This window comes from Epinephelus fuscoguttatus, linkage group LG4 (assembly GCF_011397635.1).
Source record: "Epinephelus fuscoguttatus linkage group LG4, E.fuscoguttatus.final_Chr_v1".
In the NCBI taxonomy this organism is placed as follows: domain Eukaryota; kingdom Metazoa; phylum Chordata; class Actinopteri; order Perciformes; family Serranidae; genus Epinephelus; species Epinephelus fuscoguttatus.
The window spans coordinates 5,669,366-5,691,212 of record NC_064755.1 but is presented as its reverse complement, the minus strand read 5'-3'; the positions used below and the strand labels follow the sequence as shown (position 1 = coordinate 5,691,212).

At 40.9% G+C, this 21,847-nt stretch overlaps 1 protein-coding gene across 8 annotated transcripts in view; it reads right to left on the bottom strand.

Annotated features, from left to right (window-relative positions):
* Nucleotides 1-710: 710 nt before the first annotated feature.
* Nucleotides 711-21,847, bottom strand: part of ppfibp2b (PPFIA binding protein 2b) — a 144,325-nt gene continuing 123,188 nt past the window's right edge. For 7 of the 8 annotated variants that reach the window (XM_049574409.1, XM_049574410.1, XM_049574412.1 and 4 more), the window contains 9 exons: nucleotides 20,658-20,793; nucleotides 20,388-20,507; nucleotides 19,351-19,501; nucleotides 18,823-18,934; nucleotides 18,629-18,717; nucleotides 18,248-18,370; nucleotides 16,793-16,918; nucleotides 16,522-16,710; nucleotides 9,250-10,279 (listed from right to left, as the gene is read on the bottom strand). In XM_049574409.1, the coding sequence (XP_049430366.1) occupies nucleotides 10,040-10,279; nucleotides 16,522-16,710; nucleotides 16,793-16,918; nucleotides 18,248-18,370; nucleotides 18,629-18,717; nucleotides 18,823-18,934; nucleotides 19,351-19,501; nucleotides 20,388-20,507; nucleotides 20,658-20,793 (1,286 nt within the window). In that variant the 3' untranslated portion in view covers nucleotides 9,250-10,039. Of the gene's footprint in view, nucleotides 861-1,166; nucleotides 1,236-7,106; nucleotides 7,173-9,249; nucleotides 10,280-16,521; nucleotides 16,711-16,792; nucleotides 16,919-18,247; nucleotides 18,371-18,628; nucleotides 18,718-18,822; nucleotides 18,935-19,350; nucleotides 19,502-20,387; nucleotides 20,508-20,657; nucleotides 20,794-21,847 lie in introns of those variants that run through there. The other variant, XM_049574417.1, reaches the window with a different exon arrangement.

Below are 21,847 nucleotides of genomic sequence, written 5' to 3'. Positions count from 1 at the left end.
AAGCTCTGTCAATCTTGTCGCATTTCCCGATGGCTGCATCAAAGTTGTTGCTAAGGACGCCGTAGATATTCCCCTTGTCGTTTTTCCTTCCCATGAACAAGAACAGGGCGTAGCAGTCCTTGCCGATGGAGGTGCAGAAGTCCACCATTTTCTCATACATGTTCTTGTTGCTGGACTCCTGCTGGGCAATCTGGACGGACTCGCTGCAGGCCTCCCCAGGGATGCTGTTCTCCTCAGCCTCCTCCTTATCAGGTAAGGGTAGGACCTGCACGGCGATCTGGATCCGGGGATTCTTGGTGGGCTTCTCCAGCACGGCCCAGACCCAGTCAGCCCCCAGGAGGATGCGCTGCTCAGGCGTCATGGCTGTGCAGTTGAAGGTATCCGTCATGTTGAGGTTGACACTCTCAGTGATGTAGGTCATCAGGAAGACCTGTTGGAGGATGAGATGGATTAAAGACCACTTTACTAAAATCTGTCAAATTCTAAAAGGTGGCTGTCTTCAGTTTTTTTGGAAGTATAAAGTTACCTACCTGAGTGAGAACGTCAGGACTTGGGTGGAACTTGTCCTCTGGGTCTTTGAAGAGAAGGTATTCTTGAGTTCTGGATGAGGCAACAGAGATGCAGTCATTAAATAGCGGTATGAAATCATTGGGTTTGGCGGTAGGGGGCCTCTTCAGAGTGGCGAAGATGCTCGGTCGAGGAACTATGTTCTGATCATTTGGGGGGTGGCTGGAGGAGGAACGCTTAAAAGAGGCAAATAATTTGGAGTTCTGGAAGGGAGAATTGGGTTTGTTGATGATCTGACCCATGATGAATTGATGATGGAGGGCGGGAGATCAGAGGGTGGTCTCCTTGATACACTGAAAAGATAGAAATTAGAGTTTAGAGTGCAATCTGAAATGTAGACATGGTTGACAAATGTTGGGTCTGATATGTTGATACTGAAAACCCTCATCTGTATTGATGCTGTCTTGCCATATGGCACCATTGCTGCTGTCCAGTCTTTCATTTAACAGTGAATAAATGAGTATTTTCTCCATGTTGCACATTAAAAATGTATTCATTTTCTGTCCACCTACATAATGCACTAATACAGTCGGAACAACATGATCTGATATCCATTAAAAAAGCATAAAAGTCTTTAATAAATGATGAAAGATACTCACCAGGATGGGTCTGGAAGTTTCTGCAGTCCCGAGTACACTACCTGCCCTCCGCTCCTGGCCCCTGCCCTGCTGAGATACACAGTGTGTATATGGTGCTGTATGTGAAGCTCAGTCTTCAGTTTCCTGACGTGTACAGAACCTTCAGTAGAATAAAGAGGATTTTCTATCCCAGGTTTCAAGAGGGAGTTGTTGTCGATGGTGTCAGCATGGGTGTGGTGCTTGTAACTTGTCAAATTTTGGTTAAGTCAACGAAAGACTTATCTTACCAGTTATCTGGGGTAAGCCTGAGGGGTTTGATGGGTAAACAAAATGCTCAACTGTCACAAATGAGGTCATGTAGGTTGGGTCAGGAGTTTTTAGTTTGGCTCTCATTGGAGTTTTACTTAAAATTTACAAAGAGGGGTGGAAGGGGGGCTGGATGGTTAGGAAGGACTTGAAGGTCACATCTGACGTTTATTGTTCTTGTTGAAACCCCAGTTTTGACCAATTCTTTTTGTAAGGTAGGATCTTCTACTGGCTTTACTTCAAACTGAATCCCAGTGTTTATTTACAGTAACTTCTAAATAGAAAATATTCATGTCACATACATTAGATCTAACAGCGCTGAGCAGACATTTCCTAAATTAGTTAGTTTTTAGCCCCCTAAAAAAGCCAACCAAAAAAACATTACCAGTTTAAGTGTAGCCTACACTATATTTCGAATATTTTCACCATGTTACCTTGCCATCTGATAAACTTTTCTGATGGATAACTGAAGCTATTATATCAAAGCCACCAGACTCCACTGAGTTGCTGGTCTACTGCAGCGCTGACTGGTTACTGTGTAAGGTAAAGCGAAGCAAATATTAGTAATATAGCGTACACTTACAGAGATACTGATTTCTTTTTAGGTGGCTAAAATACATTTTCACAGCGCTCCTGTCCACAGCAGTACATTGTTTACCGGGTAAACAATGTACTGGTAAATTTGGTTAATCAAACATGACAACAAAGGAACAAAGTAGATAAAATCAGCACAACAGATAGATCAGACAGGTCAGACCACAGTGTTTAACTTTAAATCTTTAAACGTTAACAGTTATCACTGAAAATGACAACAGAAATCAACAAGTCTGATGGTTTTACATATGTCTACAATTGTAATCAACTGCCAGTTTTCCACCTGGAAGTGATTGTTGTTGTTAGAGTGATGTGTATACCAGCATGTTAAGCACCTACTCTGTATGCGCTTAGATTAGCCTGAGGTTACTTTCCACAGCCTTTAACATGAGCTGTTTACCACTCAGAGGACTCCAGTCTGTCAAAGGGCTTTTATTTTGCTTCACAATCCCTCCTGTACTATTATTTTGTTATTCGTGCAGTCATACATATTTGTAAAAGTAGGTTTTTGATATCTAATTCTTCTCTAAGTGGACAGTGCTGTACACTACAGCAGGGGAGAACAGGATCAAATTAACATTAATATTTGTGCTAATACCAGAAAGATATTCCTGTAATTTAAATTTTTTTACTAAGTTCTCTTGCTGGCATTTGAGAGTTTACAAAATACAATAATGACACAGCAGCCAGCATTCTTTTGACATAAACACATAAAATATATCTTTGAAAATATTAGCCCCAACTCCTGAGAAAAAATATCTTGTTCTTCAGCTTTTTCACTGAAAACAGCTGCCTGTTGTGGCAGGAATCCAAAACAGTGAAGTTGTAGGCCATGAAATCAAAACAATGGGCTAAAAGATGCTAAAAAAGATCACTTATGCATCAACAGTTGAACACACAGACGAGTAGCATGCCTGGGAAACCACATGCGTTTGAACTCAATGGACGCCCTTTGCCAGGCATGCTACTTGTACGCATTTTAAATAGTAAGATTCTGGTGAAAATGCATGTGTTTGGGAAGACATATGACTAGATAAATAAGACTTGGATTATACTGAGTGAGTTGTGTGAGAGTTTGTAAACTGTTTTGATTAATTGATATGGTTTTGCTGTTGTTAGATGTGGCCCCCTATTACTCCAAGTCACTAAGAATTTTTTATGTACACTATTCCTCAAAAAGTTTTCAGCCATCATTTCCACTTGCTCACGCTGCTAAAGCTCCTTTCGTTCACACATTTCATACATCAATATGCTGAACTGATTAACTTTCTTCTTTCTTTTATGCACTGATGCTAATCCTGATTCTGTCTTGTGTGTACACTGTCTGTCTCTGGACGTTTTGCTGAGGAGCTCTCATCACCCACCTGTATTCAGGTCATTTTATTACCTCCAGTGTCAAGGCTCCGGAAAAATTCTATCCTAGCTGAGACAAAACCTTTCTCTGTTTCTACTGCATCTCAATTTATATAAAAAAAATAGATTTATTTATTATAAACTAATCTCAATCTAAAATCTTTAAACAATTTCCATGGAATCTTTCCCTACTAAGATAATATAAGTAATTTCAACAAAGTAACATGGGTTTAGTGAAATCACATATGTCTGCGTTTCCTTGCCATCGATTAAATCGATTTTTAATCTGGCTTTATTTGGCCACTCTTGTCTCTTGGGGAGATCTTTCAGATGGCTGAACCTCCATTTCTTACATTTGTGCTTGTATTTTGCTGAATGCAGGTAGGACTATATGTGGACTGAAAACTGCTATCTCTGTTTCATTGTCAACATCTGCTGACACTGACATCTGTTGTGGCTTTTGCGTTTGAGTTTTTTTCAATTTGCAAGACATTTGTTCAAAATGTCTCAGCCACCATACGCAGGGTCTTTTTCACTCTTTCATCACAGATTCCATAAAAATAAATGATAGTCTGCGAATCATATGATTGCCATGAAACAAGAAATTTTGTAATGTGGCCTTTTTCTTCGCTCTGATATCCCAGTACAGTATGTACAGTACACAGTGGTCAGTATGATCATTGGAGGTTACATTGCATAGAGAAACAAGAAAAGCAGTTAAAAAAAAGGGCGAATGAGTAACAGTTCAGTTCATTAGTGGAGAAATTAAAAACATTTTTATGAGCAACATATTGTGTTCCACATAGTGTAAGTCCACTGGTGCTCCTAAGCCCACTACAGTGTGACTTGAGAGTGACTGCAGGTGTTACATGAGGTATCAGCGGATAAGAGAAGTCGACGTCACGGCTTCACGCTGCAGGGTTAGGTGTCCGTGGCTTGAGGTACAGTACAGGTGTCAGATTGGTTGCTACAGGTCTCTGTGGTTGATTGACAGCATTACTGAACCAACAGCGTCAGGTCATTGTTCTTCAAACTAGTGCCGTCTGAGACCTCCTCAGCTCCTTCCGCAGCTCGTCTCGGCTGAGCAGGTACTGAAAGCAAAGCATCATGGGAGTGGTAATGGGTTAGAGAGCTTGGCAGTCTGTTTGCCACTGAGCTGGGATCAGTTAACACAGTTTCAGTACATGAGCGTATTGTCAACAAACAAGGCAATCAGAGACTCTTATTTTGTGTCAGATTGCTTTATGGTTTTAATTTCAAACTTAAACTTTAACTTCAGAGGCAACGTTAGATTTATGACAAGAGTTTATGGAAAATTTGGTCCTGATTTTGAAGGCAGTACCATCATGAAAGTCTTCCAAATGTGTGAACAGAGGCCTCATTTGTTATTGGAAATGATACCAGTTATGCCTTCAATGCTATGCATAACATATATCACCGGAAGCATGAGCAAAAAACTTATCCCAAGTCAGAGCACAACCAGTTTCACAGCAGCTGAGCATCAATGAGCATTTTTTCACAGCAGATTTTTTGACTTGTCATAGCATATAAAATTGCAAATGAGCTCATACAATTAAAAATGTTTTTCTACACTACATAATTCTACACCACTGTATTTCAGAGAGAACACAGCATATTTTGTGGGCTAGTTACACTTAGCTCCCCTCGACAGGCTTGAACATTAAAGGAGCAGTGTGTAGCACTTAGCAGGATCCAGAAATGAGGTTGCAGATTGCAACCATATTAAAAGTCCTCTGCTCAACCCTCACTTACAGCCATCTATAGTGGCCTTCAGGTAAAAACAACAGCAATAATCAACAACAACAACAATGTGAACAGCCCTATCTAGAGCCAGTGTTTAGTTTGTCTGTTCTGGGCTACTGTAGAAACATGGTGGTACAGTATGGCAGGCTCTGTGGAAGAGGACCCGCTAATGATGTGCATATGAAGGACAAAAAGGTAAGGTAACAAAAACACAATTCTGAATTTCAGGTCATTTCACTAGAGGTGGGGGACTAGAGTCACATGACTGGACTTGAGTCAAACTGACGTCGCAAATTTGAGGACTTGAGACTTGCCTGACTAACACTCACAAAAGACTCGAATTCAGTATTTGCATTTTACTACATATTGACAATTATTGTTTTGTTTTTTGAAACACGTTTGGGTGATTTCTAGTGCAATATGCGCAGACCTGCGCAGCAGATGAGCAGACGCCACCACATGAGGCTGCTATTATCAAGCAGGCTAGTCCAAAATTAATAAAATTTAGATTCAGGGGTTGTAGATGTCACTAGTCAGAAGAGAACAGCAATATGCAAGATTTGCAGCTCAAATATCAGTGACACAATCACTACAACATATGATTTCATCTGTCTCTACAAAACCCACAAGGAAAGGTATGTGAGTGTATCTCTTCAGCTAACTTACTAGTTAGCTTACTTGAAGGTAAGTTAATATTAAATATGCTCTGTTCTTTCAACATTGGATTGTTGTAAATATGCTAACTGGCTAACTAGCATTAAGACGGTCTTCCGGTTTCCCTATTTGTATGACAATCACAGATTACTGCTGCCTGCTGGTGTGGAGAGTTATTTCCTCCAAGTGCAGAGTGTAGGTCCTGGTTGTCTCTCTGTTGATGTCTTTGCGGTGTGTTAATGTGCAACTTTTTGGCTGAGTCACAGGCCATGTGAGGTGACGCAGGAGGGGGCCTTTTCTGCTGCTAGTTCCCTGAAGTTGATTTGGTGTGTCTGGGCCTTTAAAGAGACAGGCACTAAAAACAAAACCCTGCTTCTTAGACAAGGGTGAAAACAGGTCTTCCAGCACATAGTCTTGGGAAAATAAAGTGTTTTTGACCATTAAAGCATGCAAACATGTTATTGCATAAACCTTTAATACAAGAATGAACCTGAACATTAGCATAAGGGGTCCTCTTTAATTACGGTCACTGAGTATGTCAGTAGGTCAGCATGCACAATACAAAACCTTGCAATTAGATGACCTATACAGAATTAATGAATTAATTATTAAAGTTATTAATATCACCTGTGCTTTTCATACTATGACATCTCAAAATGTCTGCTGTAAAAACTCTTTTTTTTCCATTATCAGTCAGTTTGATTAGTTTAGGCCACTGGCCTTGTAGTACCAGGGAAAGCATAAAATAGTTATTGTTCTGAAATAATAAATGAAAGGTTTTATTCACAATGTCATACCTTTGCTCTTGAAAAAGGTTTTTGAAATGAATAAAGAACAACTCCTGTAAAAATGGTTTCATGGTTATGGGTTCTTGAATATTTCATTTTGACATTAAACTGCTCCAGTAATAATAAAATAAGGGGAATATTTTTGCTGTAAGATCTCAAGGCTCAGCTGGTGTAGCTGTTGCTTTAGGTGGCTAACAAGAAGTGGTTTTACATGTTTGCTATTCAAAGCCTCGGGGTTCCGTTACTAAGATAACTTCAGCAAACACAACAGGAGCAAAAGAACCAAGATTGGCATCTGTCCGATAACAGCAAGTAGCAGCGAGCAGGTTTCACTCATGAACTCATCCTATTACTTGTTTTAATGGCTTTCTCCCTCAGATAAACTCCAGAGTTTTCCATCTGAGTGAATCAAACTTCTGGTCCACCCGCTGAGGAGCAGTTACTTGGTGTGTGAATCAGCTACACAAGTCATTAGCAGCAGCTTGCGTGTGTTGGTTCTTACTGTGAGGTTGTTGATGCTTTCAGACAGAGCTTCTATTTGCAACATGGTACCCTCTGTGATCGCCATCTGCAACACACACACACACACACACACACACACACACGGGTCTCATGAACCCATTATAAGTCACGATTACAGACATACTTTCAGTGAAACAATGATGGGTTTCAAATTTTCATTCATGTGAGTACACAGAAGTGTACTGTACATTACTGACAGTAATGCATGAGGTCTGTACCTGCAGCTGCATGCTGAACTATACTCAAACATGCATGTCCCATTTCATCTTTTACAGGGTTACCATGGTAATGGTTGGCAGCCATCTTGGCTCAGATTGGTCCGCCAAGGGGGAAGCTGGTGTCATAAACAGCCATGACAGCCACCATGATGGTAAGGATGATGATGATGATGATGACAATGAAAAGCAGGTTAGTGGTTGAAGCAGGTTACTCAGGCAAGCTGTCCACGTTTTTCTTTATCTTTAGGATTGGTGCTGATTTAATCAGACAATACAGGCTATAGTGTAGGCTTTGAGAAGATAATACATGTCCGTAATCATGCATGGATTACAGGCCTACAGACACAGGCCCAGGGGCCCAAAATGTCAGGGCCCCCCTGGCCTTCTCCTACAAAATGTCACTCAAACTACCACGTAACAACTAGAATGACACACAGAAGACCACAAAGAGATTCAAAGGAACTGCAGAGAGACAAATAACTACAAAAGGGACAAAAGCCACAAAGAGACGAATGACCCCAAAGAAACAGAAATGACCACAACAGACGCAAAGCGATCTAAAAAATAACACAAAAATACATCAGAGGCACAAAAAAAACTACACACACAAATTAACAAAAAAGGGGCAAAACCACCAAAAAGAGACACAAAGTAACTACAAAGAGACACAAAACTACCAATCCTCCCCACAAAATTACCTCAAAGAGAAAAAAAACAGGGCAACCCCGAGCTCACCCAGCACAGTGTGCGCCCCATGTAGGCTGAGTCCTTTGCAGCGGCCCGGATTAGATTCCAGCTCTCAGCCCTTAGCTGCATGTCATCCAGTTCTGTCTCTCCCACCTTTCCTATGTACCTACAGCTGTCCGGTCATCAAATCCTCATCAAAACTGCCAAAAAATAATCTCAAAGAAAAAAAAAAAAGATGGACACAAAATGACCAAGACACAATACTACCTGAAATGAAACCCCAAAATGACCTCAAAGAGACACAAAATGAGGACAAGCAGTCACAAAATAACTACAAAAAGGAAGTAAAATGACCAAAAGGAGACAAAAAAGACATAAAGTGACTATGAAGAGATACAAAATGACTACCCGAAAAAATTTAAAAATAAATAAAAAGCAAAATCACCACCAAGTCTGTGTGTGCATTTCTAGTCCTACGTAGAAGAGGTGGTGGGGTCTTCAAATGTCTGTGCCCAGGGACCCATTGTCTCATAATTCACCCATGTCCCTAATACCTTGTGCATCCAGAATAAATAAATATGAATGAAATTCACTGCTCTGTGTCTGCGTCTGATTATGGAAGCAAATAAGAAACATAAGTATCTGAATTTTAACAGCCACTGAATACTTAATATTGAAACTTCACTTCATAAATTCATCAATATTGTCAATAATTCATTGCAAATATTTTACTTTAAAAACCATGTGACTATTCTGAATTCACCTCTTCAATCTGAAACTAAAATGTGAAATTTCTTAATTGGAATATTTTGATATATATATATATAATATTTTTTAATGTTTACAAATTCACACAATTTTTTAGAATTTATAGAACAGAGTAGACTGTATGGTACCAACTGAAAATTTTAATTTTTAGAACTGAATTTAAATTAATTTGACCACTAAAATTTTAATTTTGCGTTTATTCATTGAAAACAATATGCAGCTTTTGATATTGTAGATCAAGAAATTACACATTTTCATTTTAAATGGTTAAGATCAGAACAGACCAGAATACATTAAGATGAATGGTTTGCAAAGTAAAATATTTCACACCAATCAATTCACTGGTTCCCATATTAATGATTCAGTAGCTGTTCAAACTCGAATACTTGTGTTTCTGATTTGCTTCCATGTCTGACCTTTCTGCCTTTTGTATAGAAAGAAGGAATCAACTTTACACACGTATGATTTTGTTTATTAAATGATTTGATAAATCTTTTTACATTTACATGACCACATGTTTTAAGCTTCCGTTAGCGGAGCAGGATTTTCTTTACTATAAAAATACTATTACAGCAAATATGAAAATAACAGTACAAAATCACCACCTCAGGTTCAAACTAAACATGCTATTTTATAATTTGCTCTGCAATGACATAAATATTAAATAAAGGCCCTCCATAATATTATGCAAATATTGCACAAGTTTATCTCAAGCACACGACACAACTGTATTAAACTGGAAAATCAAAGGTGTAAGTGATGCAATGACAGACTCACACACATATAAAATCATCTAATGGTGGTGCACAAATGTTAGAGCAATGGCTTAATACTGTACAACAAGAGATATCCATATAGTGTGTATGGATTACAGGAAGTGATATCACAGGAAGTGAAGTCCAGAGAGATGCTGTGTTCTCTCCTGATGAGTTAGATCATGGCACAGGTTTGAGGCAGAGGTCGGGTTAGTTAGGCATCTGATTGGATATGAAATCAAAATACTTCAAGTGTGTAGATTCATGGTCTCAGTGCACCCTTCATGACAAGCAGCTGTGACTGTTATACAGTCAGGCAGGTTTATCTGGGCGTCTCTGAATCTCTTCACTCGTAAGGCACAGGGTCGGGCTGATGGGCGGGGTTTAGAGGAGCAGGGAGGGGATGGGCTGAGGTATTATGGGCTGCAAGCAAAGGAAGCAGAGTAGTGGCAGTGACTGCTGATTGGCTGTCGTCACAGCTGTTGTCATGGAGATGGGTCAGCTCTGCTGTTGTCGAGCCCCACCTGGTCCCTGGTGCGGTCGGGGTCTCTGTCTAGGATTGGGCTCAGGCCTCTGAAGCCAGCATAGGGCCGCACCTGCACCCCGTTCACTGCAGACTGTCCGGACTGAGGCGAGGACGACTCGACTGGACAGACGTAGTCTGTGGATTCATCTGGCCGCCTCCTCCTGAGGTGAGTCAAGTTAGAGAAGCCCAACTTCTTCGGCTGCAATGACAGGACATGAGAAAGGGATATGACTGTCTGATATGATCGGACCAATCTGAATCATAGCTGACTGGACTGAAAACAGCTGATTAACAAACTAGAATTACAGCCTTGTGGTTATATGCCTCTGCAAAACCCATCAAGTTGCATTTGCAGTTAACATTCATGTCTGTGAAGACATGGATGCTTCACACACATCCATACAATCAGCACAGTGTGAAGGTGGACACCCAAGATTAGTGCCATCAATTCAGTATCTGACTAAATGTCTCCCCTTCTGTTCCTGAGATATGACATTGAGTAATGGCCAGAAAAGTGTTTCTGCAGAACATCATGATTTCACCCAGTGAAACTGACCTTTGACCTTCAGGATTAAAAATATCACCACTTTATTATTTATCCTGTTCAACATTTGTGTGAAATTTTGTTATGATTAGGGTATGAATTTCTGAATTATGTCCAAAAACATGTTTTGACTATTGACCTTCGACCATCAAATTCTTATCAGTTCATTACTGAGTAAAAGTGGAGGTCTGTGCTAAATTTGAGGAAATTTCCTCAGGGCCTTCTAAAGATCCCGCCTTCAGGAAATGAAACTGACATAAAGTCACAGTGACCTTGACCTCTGAGCACCAGATTCTAATCAGTTTATCCTTCAGTCCAAGTAGATTTTTGTGGTGTTCTTTAGAAACCACTTTCAGGAGAATGCGATGGACGAGGTAACATCAAACATGGTCACTTAAATATGAATCAGGAGGTCGGTCTGCAAACTGTGAGGGATGATTTGGGGAGGTTATCCTTATCTGCTGTGAGGATCCAAAGGACAGAGGGGGCAAACTGTGTTTCTTGATATTGGGCTTTCAAAATAAAATTGAAAACTGAAATTGATGTTGACAACGATTAGTTGAGGAAAAAATGGAGTTGTATAGCATCTGTCAGCTCATTGTTGTGTCTTTACGGCCCACAACTTTACTGTTTTGGTTCACTCTTTGTGCTATCATCAGTGTCAATTTAGACACAGCAGAGAAAAAAAAGCTCTTAAAACCAACATTACACTACCTGCTCAGCACTGAACAGCAGACAGACAAAATGAGCTGACAGTGGAGCTGGAGCATTTAGCTACTGCATAACATGAGGCTCCAGATTCTGCAAATTAGCAGCTATCTGCCTCATTCTGTTTATTCCATATTTAATTCTGTGTATAGTCTGTAAATTACTCTGCACTTTACTGCTTTTTGCCCCTATTGTTAGATTAATTGAAATCTAATCTAAATTCCACCAGCATGTCCACGCCTTACAAAGCTCTTCCCCATCCCCACTTTGGACGATCAGATCACATGTCAAACCATCACAAAAACACAGAGTGTGGACAGATGAAGCTATAGCAGCTCTACTGGACTGTTTTGAGAGCACAGACTGGAACATGTTCAGGAGCGCCTCCACCCAGGAGTACCACATCCATCATGAGGAATATACATCATCACTGATAACACTTCTCTGCAAATGTATTTATGATGTGGTGACAAAACAATAAACGTATGTGGCAGGTGATCCAAAATATCACAGGCTACCAAAGCAGGAGCACCCGATCATGTCTGAGGCCAGGTTGCCAAATGAGCTTCACACCTTTTAAGCTTGCTTTAATCTCCTCAACAAAGAGTCGGCTGCAAAGTCTGCCCCGCCTCCAGAGCACCAGCCACTGTCAATGTCCACAGCACGTGTAAGACAAACCCTGATCAGGGTAAATAAGAGTAAACCTGCTAGACAGCCCAGGCAGCCTGGACCCTCACCAGTTTGCACACAGAGCCAACAGATCCACAGAGAATACCATCTCCACTGCCCTCCACTCAGCCCTCAAATATCTTCAAAAGAAACACCTACATCAGGATGTTGTTTGTTGATTTCAGCTCAGCATTCAAAAACAACCCCCCCATGAAACTGATAAACACACTTAGCACCCTGGGCTTGAGTTAACAATGGATGCATATAGATAACTGGATACAGCGTTGGAGGCGGGGCCCTGCTCCTTCCTATGAATGCTGCTCAGTGGCGCAAAAAGCCAAAAAAGTTTAATTTTACACATGGCACTGCTTCCATACTGAGCCAGCCACAGAGCCAGCTCACTAAAGACTTCCGTCAGCCATGACAGCTACTTCCATTAACTTGAATGGGATAAAATGGTTCCATTGTGTGGCTCTTCCAGACTTTCAGTGTTATCGGACTGAATGGATAAAATCCTAATAGTGAAAAGAGTCATTTCACGGGGGTTGTGATGCTCAAAAAAATATAATCCACTGATTTACAGACGTGTCTGTCGCTATGTGAGTCAGTTGGAAAAGTATTTTTGAGCCCAGTGACATAATGTGACGGTGTCATTACACTCTTTGGACACTATGAAAATTTACCTCCAAACCCAGCACACTTCCTGGGGGCCTGTGAGTTACAAACTTGGACTTCCTCACAAACAGACCCCAGGGAGTTGGGTGGTCACACCTCCTTCACTCTAGTATTGAACACTGGAGCCCCCAAGCTGTGTGCTCAGATGAGAATTCTGAGTGACAGGTGGGTGCCATTTGTTGAAAAGTTGCTACCATGGCAACAACTTTGGTTAGGTAACAGAATTATGGTGTAACCCTAGGTTCAGAGTGAAGTGCGGCCTGTTGACATTTCAGTACAGTTTATGGAAGTTAACTGTAATGTCTCCCCTAAAAAAAGGTCTTGTTCAGCATTTGGTTGTACTAAAGACCCTCTAAGGAGTTAGATGTTCAATTTTTCCAGTAACTAACTGCTAACTAAGCTAGCAGCTAGCGTTGGTGTCCAAATATGGTCACTTCTGCCTTCCTTGATATCATCAGTCAAAATGCCAAACTTGAGGCTCCATAATGGGAGTCCGCAAACCAATGGGTGACGTCACGGTGGCTATGTCCATTATTTTATACAGTCTATGATCTTCACTCGTACTCGTCCTGGTAAAGAAAGCTCAGAAACGTCTGTATTTCCTAAGGAGACTTAAGCAGGCAAATTCTCCCTGTCAAAATCTTGCCACCCTTTACAGAGGAGCAACAGAAAGCATCCTGACTGGAGACATTACAAACTGGCATGGGATGTGTACGATCCAGGACAGGAGGGCTCTACAGCCAGTTATCAAAACCACTCAGAACGCCACTGGTAACAATCTACTGAGCATCAGTGATATCGGTGAGGTTAGGTGCCTGCGCGGAGCTCAAAGGATATTAAAAGACAATACCCAACACAGTCACCCTGCTGCAGTCTGGCAAACTACAGAGCAGCTTCTTTCTTCAGGCTGGAAGAGTCCTCAGCTCCACCTCATCCTCCACAGTACACCATAAGGCCCCGATCACACAGAAAGCATTGTAGCAGCTGGAGGCGGCTTTTTGTAATTGTTTTAATGAGAATAAAGCTTTTTGCTCGCTGTTTTTGCATTGCACATGCCTTGTGTTTCTGTGCCCTGCTTCAGTTGAAAAAACTTCAACTCAGAGTGAAGAATGGTAAATGGTAAATGGACCTGCATTTGTATAGTGCCTTTCTAGTCATCTAGTGACCACTCAAAGCGCTTTTACACTTCGAGTCACATTCACCCATTCACACACACATTCATACACTGGTGGCCGAGGCTACCATACAAGGTGCCACCTGCTACTCAGTTTTTAACACACTCACACGCCGATGGAAGCATCATCTGGAGCAATATGGGGTTCAATATCTTTCTCAAGGATACTTCAACATGCAGACTGGAGGATGACGAGGTGGACGACCTGCTCTACCTCTGAGCCACAGCCGCCCCACGTCATCTCTGCTTTTTTCCTATTGTCCAATCAGATGATTTGAGAGGCGGGCCTTCTGTGGTGGGCACGACAACAAATTTACAGTTGGTAAACAGTGGAGTAGAAACTGGTGGCTCTCAGTCACTCGGCAGGACCGAGTAGTTAGTATTTATTTTTGTTATGCTAGACCTGATGATAGACAGCAGGTTGTCAAACTGACCCCGAGCCAATCTAAAATATGCCTGGAAACGGCCATCATGGAGGCGAAGCTCCTGGACCAAATTGTGGTACTCCCCGTGATCCACCCTCTTTTTTAGGGATTCATGTACCTACACAGATCTCTGTTTCCCTGTGCCCAACAAACTATTTGCTGACAGCCTCTCACCCTCAGCCTGAGCTACAGCAAGTACCCTCTGCCTGTCCATTGTACTAACTAGATACTAATTACCGTGGAGGAAATATATATATATATATATATATATATATATATATATATATATATATGTGTGTGTGTGTGTGTGTGTGTGTGTGTGTGTAAACAGTAGATTGATTACACAGGAAGGTTAGCATAAGGAGGTGATGGGGTGGGCAGCAAGCATTTTATTTTAATAGTGACATTCAGTTAAAAATAAAATAAAGGCAGTACAGTATGCTTCATGTTTTGCAACCTGCAAAACACTTTCTGTATGATCGGGGCCTAACTGAATAAATGTTCAGTGGTGGCTGTATAGGATTGTGTGCAGCTCATGAAATAAATCCTGGGCGTCGTTAAGTCCAAAAGTCAAAATGTTTAGCATCAATCTATTCTTGTTGGCTGTTAGCCTTTCGAAAACAATATTTTCACTGCATCGAAGAAAACTCTTTGCTCTTCCGCATGCCGCACAGTAAGGGAGGCACGTCCCTGTATTCACGGGGTGGTCTAGCAGGAATCTTACAGCACCATACATTATATTTATTAATTAAAGAAACAGCAATTTAATAAAAAAGGACTTACTCAGTTATCTGATGAATCACCTTTTTCAAATTGAGACCTATAGGCCGTAAGTTGAACACAGTTATCGTTTCATCTCGTTCCGACATCTGGGGACTTTTAAGGCATTTTTGTTTAGTTCACCTTATTGTCTATTTGTCTCATCGTGTTTCATGGACATGGCGATGTGAATAGCGCTGTTTCAGCTCATTTCTGCTCACTTTTGAAGACTTCCGGGTCTGTTTTCCTCTGCTGAATGAAACCATGGCGACACGAAATGCGGGTACCTTTGTGGTGTAGCGCTTGCGTACCAAATCTCATTACGCTCAAGCTGAACTGATCATTACGCTCAGACGGAACAAGTGCCGAATTACGACCCCGATCACAGGACTCTTGCGGGGTTATGAGCTACGAACTCCCGCTGATTAGCTGAACATGTATCGATCTTTTTTATGAAGTAAAGATCGTGTAGTCCCCAGATGTCGGGGCGGAAATCAGTTTCTGTGAGACTTTTTCTGATTCACCTTACAGCCTACTATGCTTGAGGATTTAAAAAAAATCTCTTTTTAGGGTGATGAGGTCATAAAACATGATGACAGACTTTCAAAGCTTCATTTGAAAACCTCAATATAATGTATGTATATGTTACAGGTTAGATATTAACATAGTTGTGAGATATGATTGTATAAATAATTAAAATTTCAATGGAAGTGGAATATAAGTGACAATCTGTACTATGTTAAGAGAAAAAGAAATTTCAAGTGTATACCTGAGATACAGCACTCTTGACATACTAGGTGTGTGTTACTGGCAGGTGAAAGGAGCTCTTTTGTTCTGTGCTTTCTAAACATCACATCTGTATGCAGGGTTTTCTTCTATCCACATTTAAGTGTTGCATTCAGTGCATGTGAGGAATAAGTGATCCCAGGCCCCACTGGCTTTTAGAGATGTGTCCTCTAAGCTTGCTCCTGCTGACTAAAGCCACTGTGATATTATCACAAAGAACTAAAGGATGCCACTTGGTAGCTGGTTGGTCCTCAGGAAGGAAATCCACACACACAAATAAATCTATTTTTGTGGGGGGGGTTTTTAGTGCCCACAGAAATGCTTGAAATATTTAAGATCTAAATGTCCAAGGTCGTGAATTGGTCAAAAGTATTGTGTTTTAGGGTGGATTATTCCTCCAGTTTTCCTCAGCAGAGTGCAGAGGGACTTAGAGCTGAGGCTGCGGCTGATGGCTGGGTCTTAAAGCTGTGAGGAGGAGCAGTGCAGTTGCGGGTTTACTCTGCTCTCACAGGCTTAAAAACACTGAAGGGCTCAGAGCTTAAAGTGAGCTGACACACCAAGGTTTCACCTCGGATTAAGGTGCTTTCTGTCACACATGCAGGAAAAGAGGCGTGTGTTCTCTTCATGCAGCATTGTTGCCTCTGAGTACTTCCTCTTCTACTTCAAGCTGTATAATGGTGCCTGCACTTGTGTTATCTTACCTTAACTTTAGCTGTGATGTTAAGTGGGGAGTACCCTGCTGCCTCGGTGTACTCCCTCTTCTCCTGATGAGCTTGTGCTCCCACCAGGTTGTTGAAGTTGGTGGTTAGGTGGCGTCTCAGCAGTGTTTTCTGAGGAGGAATGTTCAGCAGCATGGCCAGCGTGTCTGAGTTAAACCGAGGTTCCAGCATCTACGAGAGGAGAAACACATTTAATGTTTTCTGTAGCATTTTCTTTTTCTGTCTCATGAACTGCGTAATTAGATGCACTCACCACCAGCCCTCCGTGTACGCCGCTGCCTCTCAGGTTTGGTGCGTACTCTGCCAGATCCACCGATCTCAGCCACTCCATGACTCGGTGGTTGGACCACTGGACCACCTCACTGGGAGCAAACTGGCTCTGAAACATGTGAGTGTTATTATCTAATTAGACTTTAAATAACACATTTCAACCATTTTTCAAACCATGCAAATATTTTCATAATGGTCTACTATGCAGGATTTTCCTAAAAAACAATGTACTCTTAAAAACTTAATTAGCAAGAATTTATAAATATATGTTTACAGTACTGTTTACAGTCAAACATCTTGATGCACTGTAGGCTCAATTTTTGATAAATCAAAAATCTGTGAGGACAATTTTTGGAGGACGGTCTGAACATGCTCTGTAGCAAGTTTGGTGTCAATTGAGCAAAAATTCTGGGATGAGATAGGTTTAAGAAGTTTTACAGTTTTTGAAAAAAACAGAGTGATGGGCTTCATAATTTTTAATAGGTTTAAATGTACAAAAGTTTCTTCAGTATTGGGACTACATTTGTGGTGAAAGTTGCAAAGCTGTAGCACATATGGTCGATTTGTTTTGAATTTTCAAAGTTTTAAACTTTAGACACTTGCTGTAGCGCCACCATCAGGACTACTGGCTTGTGTTTGCAGATGAGCAATACTGGCATAGGACTAAACCTTTGTGCAAAGTTTGGTGATTTTTCATGCATGGGAAGTAGGATTTCCTCGGAAGAAGCACAAGAAGCAGAAGAAGCAGAAGAAGAAGAAGAAGAAGAAGAAAAAAGAACGAGCAAGAAAACAAGAGGGTCCTGGCAGGACTGCCTGCCTGGCCCCTGAATAGGATTTTTAAACAGTAAATTAACATGGAAAAGAAAAATGAGCTAAAAGAGAATAAAAACAATAAAAAAGGAAAATAAAAGTTACAATGCAAGATATAAATTAATTTTAATAATATTAGATTAGATTAAAACCCAGATTTACAGTTGCAAACAGAAAAGTTTAAAGCCCTAACTTAAAAGAAATTAGAGTTTGGAGCAGACCTTAAGTTCTCTGGGAGTTTGCTCAGTCATGTGGCGCACAGATCCTGAACACTGCTCTTTTAAACCAGTGATACTCAATTTACATGTACAGCCCAACAGGGTGCTGGGTTGCTGGCTGAACATTTTGCAATTCATAATGAAAACAAATTAAATCCCACTGGGATTTTTTTGTACTTTGAATATAAATCAGGTCCTAGAGCGCATAAAAAATACATTAAAATAGACCTTGTTAATAAAAAATAAATGAATAAATAAATTAAAGTGCCAGGGGAGGATTCCCTGGACCTTCACAACAGAGGTCCAGGCTAAGCCTGAATGTCCTCAAATCCCAGAAACGCCCCCTGGCAGAGCAAGTTAAGTATATCTGTTTTATCAATATGGTCACACAAACACACACATCTACTTACCTCATTGCTAGGCCTGCGTTTGAGGCAGTTGGGGTTGAACTTGTTGACATGAAGAACATGAATGGCGCACTTAATGCTGAGGTGATGCAGCTGGCTGGTTACTTTAAGGAATAACAAGTCGTTCTGAGATGGATAGAAGATGGAGAGATGAGCACAATTACAACAAGGGAAAGAGAGGGTGAGCATCTGGTCTTCGCATTCATGGTTCTAGTGTGTCGATTATAATCCAGACCAAGAAAAAACAAATGCTTTAAATAATCCAAAAAATAACACACACTCCCTGATTTTACTTCTCTAGAATGCCATGAACCCAGCTTTAACTTTAAAGTAGTGTGCCGCTTAGCTGACAATTGACCTTCACATCATTAGAAACAAACTCACCACAGTGAGGTACTGCAGCATCTGCCCATCCACTCTTCCTTCATTAAACTGGTCTTTGTACTGAGGAAGTCCGATGTCATCAAGCCAACCTTTGGAACATAAAATATCAGTGTTAATGTAAGGAATGTAAGGGAGCTTCAGAATGAGCTTCTCTGAGTGAGTGTTTGATATCAGTGTGCGGTTTGAGTGCGTACGAGTGACCCAGATGTAATCGAGCTCTGCAGACTTCTCAGGCTGCTTGCTGCTGATCGTCTTGATGGCTAACTGCAGCTTCTTCCTGTGGAGCGGATTCTTCATTGCTAGATCCTGGAGACACAGTGAGAGAAATAACTTACTTCATCTTGTCACTGTTGCTTCAATCTTACAGATAACTTTACAGAAAGAGAGGATATACTGTACCACCATTAGAGTGAACAATCTAATTAAAATAATCGTGATGAGAGAGACAGAGAGGTTCGGGGGGTCTGAGGTGGACAATGTGACAGTGTTGAAGGCGAAACTAACAGGCAGGTTGAAAAGCAGAGACAGGCATTGCTAAATGCCAAATAGACCGACAGACAGCAACAATTATGAGACAGGTAGAACTGACAAATATTTGACAGGCTGAATGGAAGATTATTTTGTCAGGTAAACCCACTGAACCAGACAGATGGCTCAGAGGCACAATTTTATCAAACATGTTCTATATAGAGTAGTAGGTGTGTGTGTGTGTCTGTGTGTACCTTCTCCAAGTCTTGTGGGGTGGCAGACAGTAGCGTATCACCACTGGAGACCCACTGACAAGCCAGGATGCCATACTGACCGAGTCCAATTTCCTCGAGCCAGTCACACACCTGCTCTGTGCTCCACTTACTAAAAGGCATCTTCAGGTCTCTGACACGGAGAAGAAAAGAATAAAGATTAACATTGAACACAGAAACCTGTTTGAAATGAGACTCATGGAGCTGGAACCACAAACAGTTTTACAGTGATGGGCTCTAGCAAATTTGAGAGGTGTGTGATATTTTGTGATACAAAGCGGACCACAGTGAAGTCTTGGTATATTTCAGCTCCTTTACTTGATGTGTTATTCTTTGCCATACTAACTTACAACACACAACTTTAATACCGGGAAAAAAACTCCACCAATTAATCCATGCTCTACTTTATAAATGCAGTAGTGCAGAGTCCAGCATGTCTTCATGTATGTCTGTTGCGGAAGTTTGCCATAAAGTTACTCACTTCTAACACAAATAATGTTACAGCAAAACAACTCCACTAATCAAGTCCATGAAAATATGAAAATCCCTTTGCTGATATGTGAAACTTCAGTGAGATGGGAATCCATCACATTTAGGATTGTGTTTGGTTCTGTTGCTGTAAAGCAGTTGAGAGTGCCCATTGAATATCTGCAGTATTTCTCCATTTTAAATTGAAACAAACTGAATCAAACCTGGAGGAAAGAAACTGAGTGAAAGTAGACGTCATAAAAAGAATAATGTAAACTTTGTTTTTGAACTCAAAGGCTTGGTCCAAGTAGGAAGACAGTACAATCTATGTAACAGTACCATTTTGCCAAATGACCCAAACCAGTAAACAGTCATCTACCAGTGCTCCATTACAATCTTATTATAATCAGAGATATGAGATATAACCTGTGGTGTGAATTTTAATGGTTATGCAGGCTATTCAGCTGCGATCTAAAACTGACAACCACAGTATCTTCAGTACAGAGTCTCTTCCTCTGGCAGTACATGGAGGTATAATTGTGTATTTATACCGTGTGTTCCCTGAACGGGCCAATCTCGGTCCAGCTGTGGCTCTGAATCCTCCCCTCTTGAACTCTCCTAGTTCGGGGTCATGAACCTGGGCAGGACTACCTGACTGACTGCGACGGATCCTGGGGACAACGCAATGCAGTGAGTGTGACAAGGAAAAATGGAAAAAGGAAAATAGACTGAGATACTGTGGCTGCATAAAAGTAAACAGCAAAGGATTTTGTTAATACTGTACTGTATTTACACATATACAGTATATCTTTAAAACTTACTTCCCCCAGAGTTTCTTGATGCCTCTGTGAGTCTTCCTGTTCTCTGGTGAGACAGGGGACTGCTGTCCAGAGTCCACTCCAGAGGACAGTGGGGACTGGTCTGACAGAACACACTCCTCGAGCTTCTCCGGATGCCCTGCAAAACAAAAATACAAGAATTAAATAACAGTAATTTCATTTATTTAGCCATAGGAGACCTGCAGGAGACACATGGAGACCATGGTCATACATACAATAATTTTAAAATCGCATCAAATTCATTTAACAAATCTTGAACTTGCCTAAAGAGACTGAAAGGCATTTAACCTGCTGGTTTCTTGAAACCCATTCCAGGCTCTATGTGCACAGTGATTAAAAGCAGTTTTTTCCAGTTTGGTTTTGACTTTAGGAACTTCATGAGCTAGCCAATCCTGAGATCTTGTCTGGTACTGATTACAACTCCTTGTAATGAGAGATGCTGGGTAATTAGGTAGCTTCTGTAAGATGGCTTTATAACCATACAGGAGCAAATGCTGTGTTCTCCTAGCAGCCAGGGGTGGCCAATCCACTGCGTGATGAAGATTCCAATGATGCACTCTAAAATGATCACCAGTAATAAAACACATTTCTGAGTCACAAATGAGCTGTTTCAAGGGAGGTAGCGGCAGTGTGCGTATAGATAGTGTCATCATGGTCAAGTACTGACAGGGAAGTAGTTTTTTTTTTCTGCAAAATAGACAAAATCCTCCAGAAAGAAATACAGCACAATATCATCTGCATAAAAAAAAGCACCTACAGACATTTTCAACAGAGACAACATAACTAATATACAAGGTGAAAAAATTATTGACACTGCATTTCAGCAAAGTAAAGAGAAATTTGGTGGAACATAATGGAGCATTTAGCAGCTAAAGAGGTGGTGGAGACCTAAAACAGAGCAAAAATTGCTAATATTGGACTTACATTCATCGGGTGGACACAAAGACAATTCTAAATGGATGCAGATATCCATATCAATATAACATTTCCATATCTGATGGATATGGAAATGGGAAACTGTTTGCTAACATGTTAGCCAGAGCAACATTTTTAGCTTGTTTTGCTTGGGCAAAGTTTCCAAAAATTAATCAACTGATGAAGCTTTAATAGTTGCCCATGAGTACCTGAGTATGAGATCAGTAGTTGTAAATGAAAAATGGTACCAATAATGT